Here is a 14,647-nt window from a genome sequence, read left to right as displayed (position 1 = left end):
CTAATTGCCATTGGTGGTCGTCTCCAGCTCTTTCTTCATCAGTGGCAAAGTTCAACAACCGAGGAATGGATCCGGCGCACCATTCATCACGGTCTTTGTCTCGAATTCGTCGGGACCCCGCCCAGCCGTTTTTGTCGCTGCCCGGTGTCTCCGGTCTTGCATCAACGACATCTGATGGAGGCGGAGATTGCTCATTTATTATCCATCAAAGCCATAGAACCGGTACCCGACTCCCAGAAGATGAAAGGGTTCTATTCCATCTTGTTCCTCGTCCCCAAGTCTTCGGGAGGATACAGAGGTGTTTTAAATCTAAAGCACTTGAACAAGTACATCCTGTATCGGAGGTTCAAGATGCAGTCCCTGTCGTCGATTCTGGCATGTGTCCGGCCGAACGATCTGCTACAGTCGGTGGATTTACGGGAAGCCTATTTACACGTTCCGATCCATCAGGTGCATCGCCGGTTCCTGCGATTCGAATACGACTCTCTCCATTATCAATACTGTGCGATGCCCTTTGGTCTCTCTTCCGCCCCCAGAACCTTTACGAAACTGGTCTCCGTGGTAGCCGCGTCCCTGAGATCTATACCAATTCGTCTTCTATGTTACCTAGACGACATCCTTGTCCTGTCATCTTCTCCGCATCAAGCGTCGAGAGACATAGAGACAGTACTCAGGGTCTTTCAACATCACGGCTTCACAATAAACCGCGAGAAAAGCCATCTAGTTCCAACGACGCGGATCCTCCATCTGGGAGCGGTGATAGATACGACCAAAGGCCAGGTATTTCTGTCGCCGGATCGCATCAAAGACATAAAGTCATCGGTCTCTCAGATTGCATCCAGCCGGAAGGTTTCACTGCTTCGTCTATCCCAGGTATTAGGGAAAATGGTGTCCTGCATCAAAATCGTTCCCTGGGCACGCAGGCACGCGAGACCGTTGCAGTGGTTCCTGTTACCGTTTCAGAAAGCCAATCGCAGCAATTCTCGGTCGTCGGTTCGGATTCCGCCTCAACTTCGATCTTCACTGAGGTGGTGGACCTCCCCCGCACTTCTCAACGGATGTGTCTTCCTCGAGATCGACCGACTAGTCATAACATCAGATGCCAGTTTGGTGGGCTGGGGAGCTCACCTTCTGGAACACGTAGTACAGGGTCGTTGGTCTCCGGCGGAGAAGGCGAACAGCATCAATTGGCTGGAGTTGAGAGCTGTTCGCCTTGCTCTAAGACATTTCCGTCCCATTGTAGAGGGCCGTCACGTGTTGATCCGGACGGACAACATGACCACCAAGGCCCACATAAACCGAGAGGGAGGCACTCGATCTCGGAACCTCATGATAGAGTCGGAATTGCTCTTATCCTGGGCAGAAAGGCACACGGCATCTCTAAGAGCAGATCATATCTCCGGAATTTCCAACATACAAGCGGACTGGCTCAGCCGGGAACGCATCGATCCGGCAGAGTGGCAACTCCATCCGGACATATTTCAGGACATAGTTCGCCGTTTTGGAAAGCCGCTCGTAGATTTGTTCGCCGCACCCACCAACGCACAGTTACCAAGGTATTTCACACGCTACCAATGCCAGGAGGCGGAGGGTTGCAACGCGTTGAGGTGCCAGTGGCCAGTCGGGCTTCTGTACGCGTTTCCTCCGCTTCCCTTGATCTCTCAGGTGATCCGAAAAGTGTTGTCAGAACAGGCGGAAATCTTACTGGTGGCGCCTTGTTGGCCGCGCAGACCGTGGTATGCGGATCTAGTGAACCTTTCAGTATCACCTCCATGGACAATACCTCAGCAGGTCGTCTCTCTCCGCCAGGGGGTCATCGCCCATCCAGAGCCTCAGTGGCTCCGATTGACCGTCTGGCACTTGAGAGGCGACTGCTGAAGAAGGACCGACTTTCTGACTCGGCCATTGACATTATCCAAGCCGCCAGGAGGCCTTCGACGTCTCGCATATACCAAGCTTCTTGGAAGGCCTTCTCGATTTGGTCCTCGAAACATCATGTGGACCCGACTTCCGCCGACATTCCAGACGTGTTAGACTTCCTCGTGGATGGTCTACATAAAGGGCTGAAGCCTGCCACATTGAGACGCCAAGTGGCAGCACTTGCAACTGTGCTAGTGTGTGAACCTCATCGCTCTTTGACACAGAACCCTCGTATCAGGAGTTTTTTTGCATGGTGCTTCTAATATTTCACCACCAGTGGTCCATCGTTTCCCGACTTGGGACTTACCCCTAGTCCTCCAAGCACTCACATCGCCTCCCTTTGAGCCGCTGGCCTCTATCCCGCTGAAGTTCTTAACCTTCAAACTGACATTTCTAATCGCGATAACTTCTGCGAGGAGGATTTCCGAACTGACCGCCTTGTCAGTTAGAAGCGATCTTTGCCAGTTTTTCCCGGATAGAGTGGTGTTGAGGTTGGACCCGTCCTTCTCACCAAAGGTGAACTCCTGGTTTCACCGGGCCCAGGAGCTCATTCTGCCGAATTTTTGCCCGGATCCCCGGAACCCTAGGGAAAAGAACTGGCATACTCTAGACGTGCGACGGGCCCTCCGCAGATATGTCAGAAGAACTGCGTCCTTTCGTCGTACTGAGGCCTTGCTCGTTTCATTCCACCCATCCACTATGGGGAAGAAAGTGTCACCAACTACTGTGGGGCGCTGGATCAAGGCCTGCATCTCGACTGCATATACTAGCACGGGCAAGACCGTTCCCGGGGGTATTTATGCACATTCTACCCGCAGTGCGGCGGCTTCAGCAGCCTGGGCAACTCAGGCCTCAGTTCTTGATATATGTCGAGCAGCTTCTTGGACGTCTGTTTCGACATTTGTAAGACACTACAAAATTGATTCGTTTGCGGCTGCAGAAGCATCCTTTGGCCGTCGGGTTTTACAACAAGTGGTCGAATCCCGGGGCTCAGGGAACAGTCAGCCTCCCGCCCAGGATCTGTAGCTTGGGTATATCCCAATCCATGGATTGGAGGAGCAGCGTACTTGAAAACGGACGTTGACTTACCTCTGAACGTCCCTTTTGAGTACGCTGCGACTCCAATCCATACCCGCCCGTGTTTGGGCTTCCTGTTCTGCATTTACTCCTCTGTTTCTTGGGGTGTGTTGAGATTCTAGTTGACGTTGGAGCTCCTGTATCTTCGTGAGGAAAGACTGACGGGAGTGACACAGAGAGGGCGTGGCCAGCCAAGAAAGTTTGCACTCAGTTCCCCAGCAACGGGAGAAGAGTTCCCAATCCATGGATTGGAGTCGCAGCGTACTCAAAAGGGACGTTCAGAGGTAAGTCAACGTCCGTTTTCCCTTCTCTTCTCTCCAGGGTGTAGGGAGATAAAACATTGAGACGTTTTTCCTAACTGTATGGCAGTATGAAATTAAACTTGGTTGAAACTGATCAAAACAATTCCTAATTTTTATCAATTACCGTCTTTAGCGCAACCAGCATTTATGGATGTTCTGAAGATCCCCTCTCCCCTCTCAAACTATCTTTTAAATAAAGGGCACTAAAAATTAATAAAGTATATCTATATGTATATAGAGAGGCAAGATGGTGAACATCCTTAGAGTGTGACTGGCCCAAAGTCATCCAGTTGGCTTACAGCTCTCACTATTGAGGAGGTTGCCCTTTATTTTTTAAAGATGCATTCATGTTTTTTTTTTGTGTGTGCATTCTGTCCTTCAAATGCACATGGTTTTCAGGGAATACCGTTTATCCAGTCATTGGAAGGAATACCTGACTACCATAAGTTATTGTAAATTCTATAGAATACTTAAGACATGTTTTGCTCTGTAAATGCCCCAAGAATATCTCTTGATAGATGAATACAACATGCAAAATTATTATTAAAAAATAAGTGTTTCGACAGAAAGCAGAATGTAGTAAATTGAATTGCATAAAGATATCCAGGACTACTATAAAAATACAAATGATTTTGAGTTGATCTGTGCTGTCCTTTAAATATTTTAAACAGCTACTGGACTGAATTAATTTATGGATTAAGGGATGGTACTATAAGTGGTAACTTCAAATTTTAGTCTGTTTCATTAGATGAGGTAGGTTAATAATATTAAATATTAACATGTTAATATATGGGCTTGACATAGACATTTGCTTTGAAGAAAAATTCAGAATAAGACACAGAGGTTTGTTTTGAAAGAAACAAGGATTATATGGTTTAAAAGAACTAATCTCTGTGAATACAGCAAGATTTAAATAGTTTACTAAAGTTGCGCTTTTAAGACAATTTCATAATATAAATCTCATTAAATCCAGTTCTACCCTCCTGCAACTTTTATAATAGGTTTCTCTATATGGCACCCCCTTTTGGCTACCTTGTAGAAGCCATTTTTCAATGTTTTATGATGCTCCAGTGGAAGAGGAGAGAAAGAAAATATCTTCTGTTTAAGAAATGAAGGTCAATTTTACCCGTTATGTGTTTCTTATTAAGAAAATCTAGTTTAAAATGTGCAAGTGTCAGATTACATCACATTACTTACAGTGCATGTGTTTGGATACAGATGTCTATTATGGTTGGTCCCACAATCAGCCAGATGTTTAGCCTGGATTTGGCATTTTTATTTACCTATCAAGTCCTTCCCAAGTATAAGCCGATGTTTCTTGACGGTGTTAAAAATGTTGGGGACTGTAATAAAGATATTGGAAAGCAATTTGGCATCAACAAGTGTGCAATTATAGCCATAATGGCAGGAAAAGAGTTGAAGATGATGGAATACAGCTTAACAATGATAACAGCAGTGGTACCCGAAGAAGGCTACTAATATTTTGGGGATTTGGAAGCTTCCAATTTATTACAAAATCAAGTCAAAATACTTCTACTAAATATATTGTAGAATCATAAGGCTGGAAGGGATCTTGGAGGTCTTCTAGTCTGACCCTCTGCCAAGGGCTTATACCATCCTGAACAAATGGTTGTCTTGTAAATTCCCAATGATGGAGCACCCACAATTCCAGGAGGCAAGCTGTTCGATTGATCAATCATTCTCACTGTCAGGAAATTCCTCCATATTTTCAAGTTTGATCTCCCTGTAATGAGCTCAGGTGCTAGTTCTGAAAATTTTGAAAACAAAGCTAAATCATGTACATATCATTAAAGCAATTAATACCTGAGCAGTCTCGACTATTTGATATGCAGCAGGAATAGTTGACTGGCCCCAGATAGAATTTGATAATTTGAATTGGAAAACAAGAAAACCAAAAAGTAGTACTGATTGGCTGTATGCGAAGAGCTAAAACGGATAGAGGATTTGTACAGATTAAACAAACTGGAGGAAGAAAACATGGCCTAAATGACTACATTAAGAAAAGCCAAGAACCTTTGATGAAGGCAGTCGATCAGGAAAAACTCTTGAAAATAATAAAGGTGAAGATTGGCTATAGAAAAGAAACAATTGAAAACCAATTTGTTAATTGGAAGAAAAAGCCAATACATGATTAATATTTGAAGGAATATAAAAGTAAAAGCTAATAAAAACTCACATACAATTAGTGAAGATCAGGAGTGTTCAAAAACTCTCCTGACTCACAACAAACTTTGCCAACTGATTTCATGAAGGCAAAAATTCAAATGTTACAACAGCTAAATGTCACCTTTGTAGTAAAAAGGATGAAACAATTTACCATTTTGATCAATGGCTACCGCAAAATTTCACAAACTGACTACAGCCAGCATCATGACCAAGTTGTCAGAATTCATTGGAAACTTTTCCAGAAGCTTGGATTTGAGTGTAGTTAAAACTACTGGAACATCAAATTGAGAAGATTTTGGAAAATGAGCAGGTTGAGATCTTAAGGGAAATTGAACTTTCAGACAGGCACCTTGTACCTAACATGCCTGATATAATAGTTATTGAAAAGAAGAAAGTCTGGTTCATTGACATTGCTATTCTGGATGAGGCCAGGATTGAGTAAAAACAATTGGAAAATTATGAAATAGTGGGACTTGCGGATCAAAGTTGAACGCTTATGGAAAAAGAAATCTGTTGTACCAATCTTACTTAGAATCCTCAGAGTACTATCTAAAGGACTTTGACAATATCAGGAAATATTGACTTTTTTGGACCTTAATACCCTAATTTTACAAAAGACCACCCTGCTTGGAACTGCCTACATTCTTAAACATTACCTTAAAAATTCTTGGATCCTTGGTCAGGACTTGAATTACTTAGTTTCCACCGGTCTTAGACTGTGAATCTAATTGCAGACACATGATAATAATTTCCCCATAATTTCCTTTCCATAAGAAGTGATTAGTCATTAAATTTGTCTTTTTGTTTTTCAGCTTGATCCAAGAATTATTCAACCTTTTTTGGCCGACTGTAGACAGACGATTGCCAAATTAGATAATCAGAACATGAAGGCTATTAAGGGACTGGAGGATAGGCTTTATGCGCTGGACCAGATGATAGCTAGCTGCAGCAGGCTCGTTAATGAACAAAAAGAACTTGCTCAGGTAAGTGGTAGTTGTTTTGAATAAGGCAAGATAGCCTTTTTTATAATAATAGTGTGTTCTGAAAATTGTTCAATAAATTGGATTTGTTTAGATTAAGCTGCTTCCTTTATCTTAACAGAACATAAATTTGAAATTAAACTTTTTTTAAAATCACAGATACAGATATTTTCCTACAACAGTATGAAACTCACTACCTCATTCTTTAGTTGAGGCACTGATTTTGGTGTGGATGTTTTAGTATACATATATTTGCTACCCAACTCCCAATGATTTTGGGAGTCTTTGAAGGCATCACCAGAAGTTTTCAAATCAGGAGATTTAAGTTCTGTACCTCTGATGCAATCCCACTTTTTTTGTGTTATTTAGCACTGCTCTCATGATTGAAATCAATGTCCACTTATACTGAGATAATGCTCATCTGATGTACACAAATACATTTCCTATTATTTCTCTGAATTAGAGATATGTTGTACAGAAACAGCCATTATAGTCAAGCATAAGAAAATTGCAATTCAATAGTTGGAAATAGTTTAATTCTATAGTATTATCAAATAGTTTGCCTCATATGTAAGAACTATCTTTTTCTTAAATGTAAAGAATTAAAATCTTAATTCTAGATGGAAACATTTGGGGTGTGTTGTTTTTTTATTTACCCCTATTATTCAGTACCATTGTGGTGTATATTGTTTATTATTATTCTTTTGTTTTTAATTCTCTGCTTTTTCTGTGATGGATGCTTGGAGCCATGGCGAGTAGAACACCAAAGGAATATTAATAATAAAATAAATATTATGGCTGAATAGACAATTAAAAAGAGTTGCTATGCATAATGCACAGGGCAGTTCCCGTCCTTGAAGTTTTGCATGTTTTTTCTTTTAGATCCCCACACACATACACACGCCTTTATTATTTTTATAAATAACTCAAGGCACTGAATTTAGCCTCAGCATGTCTAATTTGAAGATTTAACTTGGTTGTCTAATTGTCTTATTGGAGGAGTTATCTGTGCATATACTGTATACACAATTTGGATAACCAGAAAAAGCATTCAAACTAATTATGCTGAACCTTTCAGAGAAACATCCATTTCAAATACTTGCATCATCCTAACATATACCAGTTTATATAATCTTCCTTTTTCCTATGTTAGATTGATTTGCAGTCGTCTTCCAATCTGATACAGGGGCTGGGACCCCAAAAGCTTAACACCCCAAGTTTTAAAGGTTTTCCTTATTTATTTGCTTTTAAGAGTAGCTTTCCTGGGTCCATCTTTTCATTCAATACTTTTTGTAGTTGTCCTTTTCAAAAGTTCTTCCCCAAGCAGCATATTTGTGCCTTCTCTTGCTCTAGAACCACTGGAGCACTTATTTGATTCTTAATAAAATGCATTTTAAAACCAGAGCTTAACTGGAATTAAATTAATTTACTAATATGCCAATTGAAAACAACATGAGAATGAAGATAGAAATGTTGGTTGCAGGTGTAATCAGATAGTTTGATATTTTGTGTTATTAAGACTGAATACAATTGTACAAAACTGTTCAAAAGTTAAAAAGTTCCAATAAAAATGTATAAATATTTCTAAAATCAATATGAGTTAAGAAAGTAGTTCATGATAGTACCATAAATACAAATAATAGAATTCTAATGAAAAAAAACTATTAATAAAAACTCTAAATATTTAAAACCAGTAGCAGAATTAGTAATCTATGAATAAATTACTGAAGTAGAAATAAAGTCTTTTAGTATTTAGTAATTTATCCATAAAGGTGAGAAAACTAACCAAAATACAGTTAATGACTGTATTTAAGTGAGATTGGATCTAATTAAAACAAAAATATGAAAATAAATGCAGGTAGTTTCTTATTGCATAATTACATGTGTATATAACATCTTATAAAATATGGTCACTAGGTGGCAATATATTATAAGGATTCTGTCACTTAGTTTCTAACATAATGCAACCTTGTTAAACCTAAATTACCTGCTGTTTTTATTGATAATAAAGTCATTTGGTGTCCTTTAGAATATTTTTATATGAAGGTATGAAACAATTATCTAGAGCAGGGGTCTCCAATGCCAGGCCACAGATTGGCATTGGTCTGTGGCCCTCCAGGAACCAATCTGTACAAGCAAGCAAAGTCCCATCCAGCAAAGCCCCATCCAGCATGTCCAGGATCCAGGCAGTATGTGAAACCATGACCCCAGTCCCGAAAAACCCTGCCTCCATGGAACGGGTCCCTGGCACCCAAAAGATTGGGGCAACTGATCTAGACTATTATCTATCATTTTGCAAGATCTTAGAGGAGGGCTACTGTAGTGTACATCTCCACCCTGGGCCACCCCAATGATGCCCTTGAAGTGATGTCCCAGTGCCTGGAGGCTGTGCGGATCTGGATGGGGAGAAACAGACTCAGGCTCAACCCATCCAAGACCGAGTGGCTGTGGTTTCTGGCGTCCCGATATAGCCAGCTGGCGCCATCGCTGGCTATTGGGAGTGAGTCGTTGGCCCCCACGGAGAGGGTCCTCCTGGATACACGGCTGTCCTTAGAAGAACATCTGACGGCTGTGGCCAGGGGGACTTTCTATCAGGTTCGCCTGATTCGCCAGTTGCGTCCCTTTCTGGATTGGGACTCCTTATGAAGGCTCACTAATGCCCTCGTCACTTGCTGCCTGGACTACTGTAATGCTCTCTACATGGGGCTCCCCTTGAGGAGTATCCAGAGGCTCCAATTGGTCCAGAATGCGGCCGCGCAGGTGGTTATGGGAGTGACATGGTGCTCCCACGTAACACCTCTCCTGCGCGAGCTGCATTGGCTCCCGGTGGCCTTCCTGGTGCGCTTCAAGGTACTGGTTACCACCTTTAGAGCGCTCCATGGCTCAGGACCTGGTTATCTATGAGACCGCCTTCTTCCACCGGTAGCCTCTCACCGACCAGTACTCTCCCACAGAGAGGGGCTTCTCTGGGTGCCGTCAGCCAAACAGTGTCGACTGGCGGCCCCCAGGGGGAGAGCTTTCTCTGTGGGGGCACCTGCCCTTTGGACCAAGCTCCCCCCAGAGATACGGAGGATCCCGGATTTGCGCACTTTCCGCCGTGCCCTCAAGACCTTTTTATTCCATCAAGTGGGGCTGGCCTAACCCTTTTTAATTGTTTAATTTTAATTCGGATCTGTTCTTAAAAACAGGTGTTTCAATTAGTGGGCCAAATCTATTTAATATGTCTTTTAACTTGTTTTTAAATTTTATATTATATTTGTTTTATTTATGGCTGAGTCCTTCGGGAGTAGGGCGGTATATAAATTTAAATAAACTGAAACTGAAACTAGTGTTCTGAAACCATTTTAGTTATTAGTATGGATGCCAATCAATTGTCCATAGGTGATTATGGTTTTTAAAAAAAGTCTTCTTAAGTTATTGGGAATGAATTAACATAATTTTGATTTGGCATAGAGAAAAGAAAATATTTCTATTCTTACATCAATTTATTTTATTAAGGGATTTTTGGCTAATCAGAAGAGAGCAGAGAACTTGAAAGATCCTTCTGTACTACCTGACTTGTGCTTGAGCCATGCAAATCAACTGATGATCATGTTAACTAACCACAGGAAACTTTTAGATATTAAACAAAAATGTACTACTGCCAAACAAGAACTTGCAAATAATTTACAAGTCCGACTGAAGTAAGTGAAGCTATTGCAGTACTTTATTTCACCCCATGTATTTTTTAATTGTATGTGTACTATTTTTATAACTACTGTTTAGGAATTATATCCCAAATCTCTTTCTTGAATGAATGAATGAATTGCCCAGAACTGTATAATTATTATATTCAGGAATTGTCTGTTTAGTTTGCTGTGTCCTATCCACTAAATTTGCAAACTTCCTTTGCAATTAAGTGCATAGGATTTTGTTTCTTTTATTGTAATATCTTCAATAGGTATCTCTGTATGTAGTCTCATTTTTTCCAGCTTCAAATTAATAGGGAAATCTTGCATTTCTTACTTACATGATAATAGGGGAAATACTATTAAACATAAGTGAATAAGCAGAAGAAACAAAGTATATGAAAAGGAAGCAGATCTTGGTCGCTAGCAAATAAAAGTTACTGTGGAGAACCTTTTTCTATTGAGATTCTCCACATGAATAAAGACTCTGGAAAGTCAGAATCTTTCCTTGGTTAATAGTGGCTGTCTGTTGCAGACACACTCTCATTTTGATTGCTTTTTTGGGTGCTTGGCAACTAGTTCATCTTTCTAAATGCTTGCAAAGTCCTGCAGTCACATGACTGCAATTTGTGATTTATTTATTTTTTTGCCAGCTTCCAGCAGATCTCCATTCAGAAGGATAGGGTTGCACTTATGAGTGTGGTGTCCAGTTAACAACTGCTGCAAAATATGGCATAAAATTAGGTCTCTTCATACGAATGCTTTGACGCACAATCATATCAACTTATGACTGGAAAATCTGGTTCCAATTGCAATCATAAGTTGAAGACTATCTGTGTAATAGTTTATTTGAACAGTTGGCCTTTTTTCATTTTTATATGAAGATATGAAACAATTATCTAGAGCAGAACCACAAAGCATTGTGGTTGGCGAATCCTGAATCACATTAGAAATTTGAATGGTATGGATTTTAATAGCTATCCGTGGAATGCAGTTACATTCTTAGGTTACTTTGTTTGCTTTTATTTTAATTGCATTTTGTGTAACCTAGGGATCCCCAATCCCAACCCCTGGTCCGTGGACCAGCACTGGTCCGTGGCATGCCAGAACCCAGGTCGTGCAAACAAGCAAAGCCCCATCTGTGAGATGGAGGCATCATGAGAAACCAAGCCCCTCCGGTCCACAGAAAAACCTCTCTCCAGGGAACCAGTCCCTGATGCCCAAAAGGTTGGGGGCCACTGATGAAGCCTATCTGAAATATTCTGTGACTGAGCGGTTTTCAAATCATAAATAAGCAAATACCTGGTTGGCAGTTATTAGAAGAGCCAGTTCTTTGAGTGGCTACAGGCTGGTCAGTACTTCTGAATCCAATTTGCCTCACAGATTTGTTGTTATGGAAAAAAATAGATTTGAAATATGAAACTGTCTTCATGAGCCCCTTGAGAAAAGGTAAGATATATATTTAACAAATAGCTATTCAGTAGAGGATTTTTCTTTTAATCACCAGTCCAAATTCACCTATTTTCACCTGTTCTTTAGGTGGTGCTGCTTCGTCATGCTTCATGCTGACCAAGATGGAGAGAAACTACAAGCATTGCTTCGCCTTGTAACAGAGCTGCTAGAAAGAGTGAAAATTGTAGAAAAGCTCAGTAATGTCCCACAGATGTACTGTTTGGCAGTTGTTGAAGTTGTAAGAAGAAAAATGTTTGTGAAACACTACAGAGAGGTAAGTAACTTGCGTAGATAATTTAAACCTAGAATATTTTATAAATTTGTGTCCAATATCTTTTGCTTTAAAAAGAAAATATGTTTGTACATTTGTGTTTAATTACATTTTTTTGTTTTATAGTGGGCTGGTGCATTAGTAAAAGATGGTAAACATCTTTATGATGCAGAAAAAGCCAAAAGGGAATCTTTTGGAAAATTATTTAGTAAGTATTGTAATTATTTCTCTGCTCTCAAGCTACAATGGCACAAACAACATCATAACTTTAGAAGAAATGTGTATCTTGAATAAATTAGTGTTGATTTTTATATTATGCCCAACTATGTGCAGCATAATTATGACATATGATGATTTTTGTAAGGTTTAAAGCTGGCAAGGTGGGAATTAGCAGGATCTTGCCAGACAGAACCATTATGTAAACTTTGAACAGATGCAAGGCTGGAAAAGATTGAGCAAGACAGGTCAGGAAAAAAACCTAGAATTTAAACCCTGGATGATGGTCTATTGACAACGAACTCTGGACACAAACATATATACACCTTCATTTTTATGTTTGAAAGTAAGAGATCTTTTGAATATGTGTTTTTTCTGGTCTGAATATTATGCCAAATCAATGAAGCTCTGCTTTTTAACAGCAGTGTTCCTGAAGAGTCTGACAGTTTTATTGAATCAGCGTTGTGTCATGACTCACCCAAACTAAATATGCATTTATAAGTCACAATTATTCATATGCCTGGCCTCAATCATGCAATCACATTATTGACAAAAGGGGTGGGAGTGTTTGCATATGAGAGAAAAAAAGGTAAAGCGCAGCCAATTCTCCACATCATCTTACTATCCTGTGCTATATTGTCCTGGACACTTTTCTTCTAGTTTACTTCTTATATCAGAACACTGCAAGAAAATGAAGAAGCTGGGATCATGAATAGTATTCTCTTCCCTTTTCTCCTATTAAAGGTGTGTGATCCATTAAGAGAGAGAATTCTGAAAGCAAACAAGAGATGGCTATAGAAATAGTGTTAGTGAGAATGAATTATATTCTTTTTTTAAACGTAGGATATATATTTTTGTGGTGATGGATGATGAGTTATACCTGAGATATGCTGGGAAAATTTGTTCTACAATTCTGGCCCTAATCTATTAGAAGAGAGTTAAGAAAAGATTGAAATTGCAACATTGGGCACTGGGAATGGAACTGTACTGATAACACAGGCTATAGAAGCACCTTAATAATGAGAATGATAATTAGAATACAAATACCAATGAAGAACATGCCAAATTATTTGACCTATGTTGTTTCCAAGGTGTCATAAAAATGCACAGAATGTGGGGACAGATAAAAGATAACCACAAGTTGTAATGAAGGAGGGCAAGTATGATTTGGTAGGCATTGTAAAATCTTGTGAGGGAAAACTGATGACTGGAATAGAAGGATTGAAGGATATTTATTTATTGGTTCGATTTATATGCCGCCCTTCTCCAGAGACTTAAGGCGGCTTACAATGCATTAAGCAATAGCCTTCATACTTTTGTATATACCTGCTTAGTAGGGCTTTCACGCCCCCCCCCCCAAAGCAGTGTTCTTTTTTATACAAAGTCAGCTTATTGCCCCCATAAACGGGTCCTCATTTTACCTACTTCGAAAGGATGGAAGGCTGAGTCAACCTTGATATATAACTTATATATAACATATATATATATAATTGGATATAACTAATTCCCCCCCCCAAAAAAAAGGCTAGATAAAAAGGGGGGAGGAAGGGTATTTTTTTAAAAAAAAGCACACATCTAGAAAGCCAGAAATATGAGCATGAAAAATTGGTCAGTGAGTTTAAAAGAACCCCATTGATATAAAGATATACATATCAGGAAGATCTGGATAATTTGAGAACTTTTTAGGGAGGAGCAATATAATAATGATGGCAGACCTCAACTACCTGGATACCCTTTGAAAAGCCAACTTGACTAATGCAACTCCCATTTCTTCTGTGGTCTTATTTCATTTTCCAAAACATTGATGAAGAGATGATGGGATTGCCTGGTCTAGATCTGAACCTAAACAATAAGAAAGAACTGGTGGGAGGAAAAATAATCTGCTTTATTTTATAATTCTGTGACTTAGCTTGCACAGTTTGTTTCATTTCTCCTGCACCTTATTTTAGTGCTGTAGTGGAAATTATGGTGTTGTGCAGCAAATCAGGTAGATGACTAGAATTGTGATTAAAGCTAAGACTAGAACTTAGCTTTTTAACTAATCAGGCATTTGTTAAATGCTTTACTTTTTTTCTTTCTTCAGATATCTTGATATTTTGAAATAAAAGAATCACACCCCACTCATGAGAAGGGTGTGATAAATTGAAAATACATTTTGTTTCAATCCTGAAACAAACATATTGTGACTTAGAAATTTTCCCAAATTGAAACCAGGAACATTTTTGATTGTTCCAGGTTTTGGCCAAGACAAATTCCAGAGGAGTCACATAGGATGATTAGGGCAATGGCCCCCAATCTTTTGGGCACCAGGGATCGGTTCTGTGAAGAGAGGTTTTTCCATGGACTGGACGGGTTTCATGTGCTGGCTGCATCCTGTGGATGGGGCTTTGTTTGCGCAGCCTAGTTTCTGGCATGCCACGGACTGGTGCTGGTCCATGGATCAGGGGTTGGGGGCCTTTGGAGCAAGGCTTGTGTGCCTCATCTCTCCGCCACATGGCCTGTGTACTGATTTGCTCACAAATTTTCCCGGTGCCTTTTTTTCTATTATCTACCCTTAACTATTACTACCCTTTA

At 40.2% G+C, this 14,647-nt stretch overlaps 1 protein-coding gene across 10 annotated transcripts in view; it reads left to right on the top strand.

Annotated features, from left to right (window-relative positions):
* RB1CC1 (RB1 inducible coiled-coil 1) overlaps positions 1–14,647 on the top strand; it is a 63,252-nt gene that overhangs the window by 22,277 nt on the left and 26,328 nt on the right. For all 10 annotated transcript variants that reach the window (XM_034429769.3, XM_034429763.3, XM_034429767.3 and 7 more), the window contains 4 exons: positions 6,299–6,469; positions 9,965–10,149; positions 11,674–11,860; positions 11,984–12,065. In XM_034429769.3, coding sequence (XP_034285660.2) covers positions 6,299–6,469; positions 9,965–10,149; positions 11,674–11,860; positions 11,984–12,065 — 625 coding nt within the window. The remainder of the gene's footprint in view (positions 1–6,298; positions 6,470–9,964; positions 10,150–11,673; positions 11,861–11,983; positions 12,066–14,647) is intronic.

Source organism: Pantherophis guttatus, chromosome 3 (assembly GCF_059756535.1).
Source record: "Pantherophis guttatus breed Tessera chromosome 3, ASM5975653v1, whole genome shotgun sequence".
Classification (NCBI taxonomy): domain Eukaryota; kingdom Metazoa; phylum Chordata; class Lepidosauria; order Squamata; family Colubridae; genus Pantherophis; species Pantherophis guttatus.
Note: the sequence above shows the minus strand (reverse complement) of the source record. Positions and strands in the feature narration are given on the sequence as shown.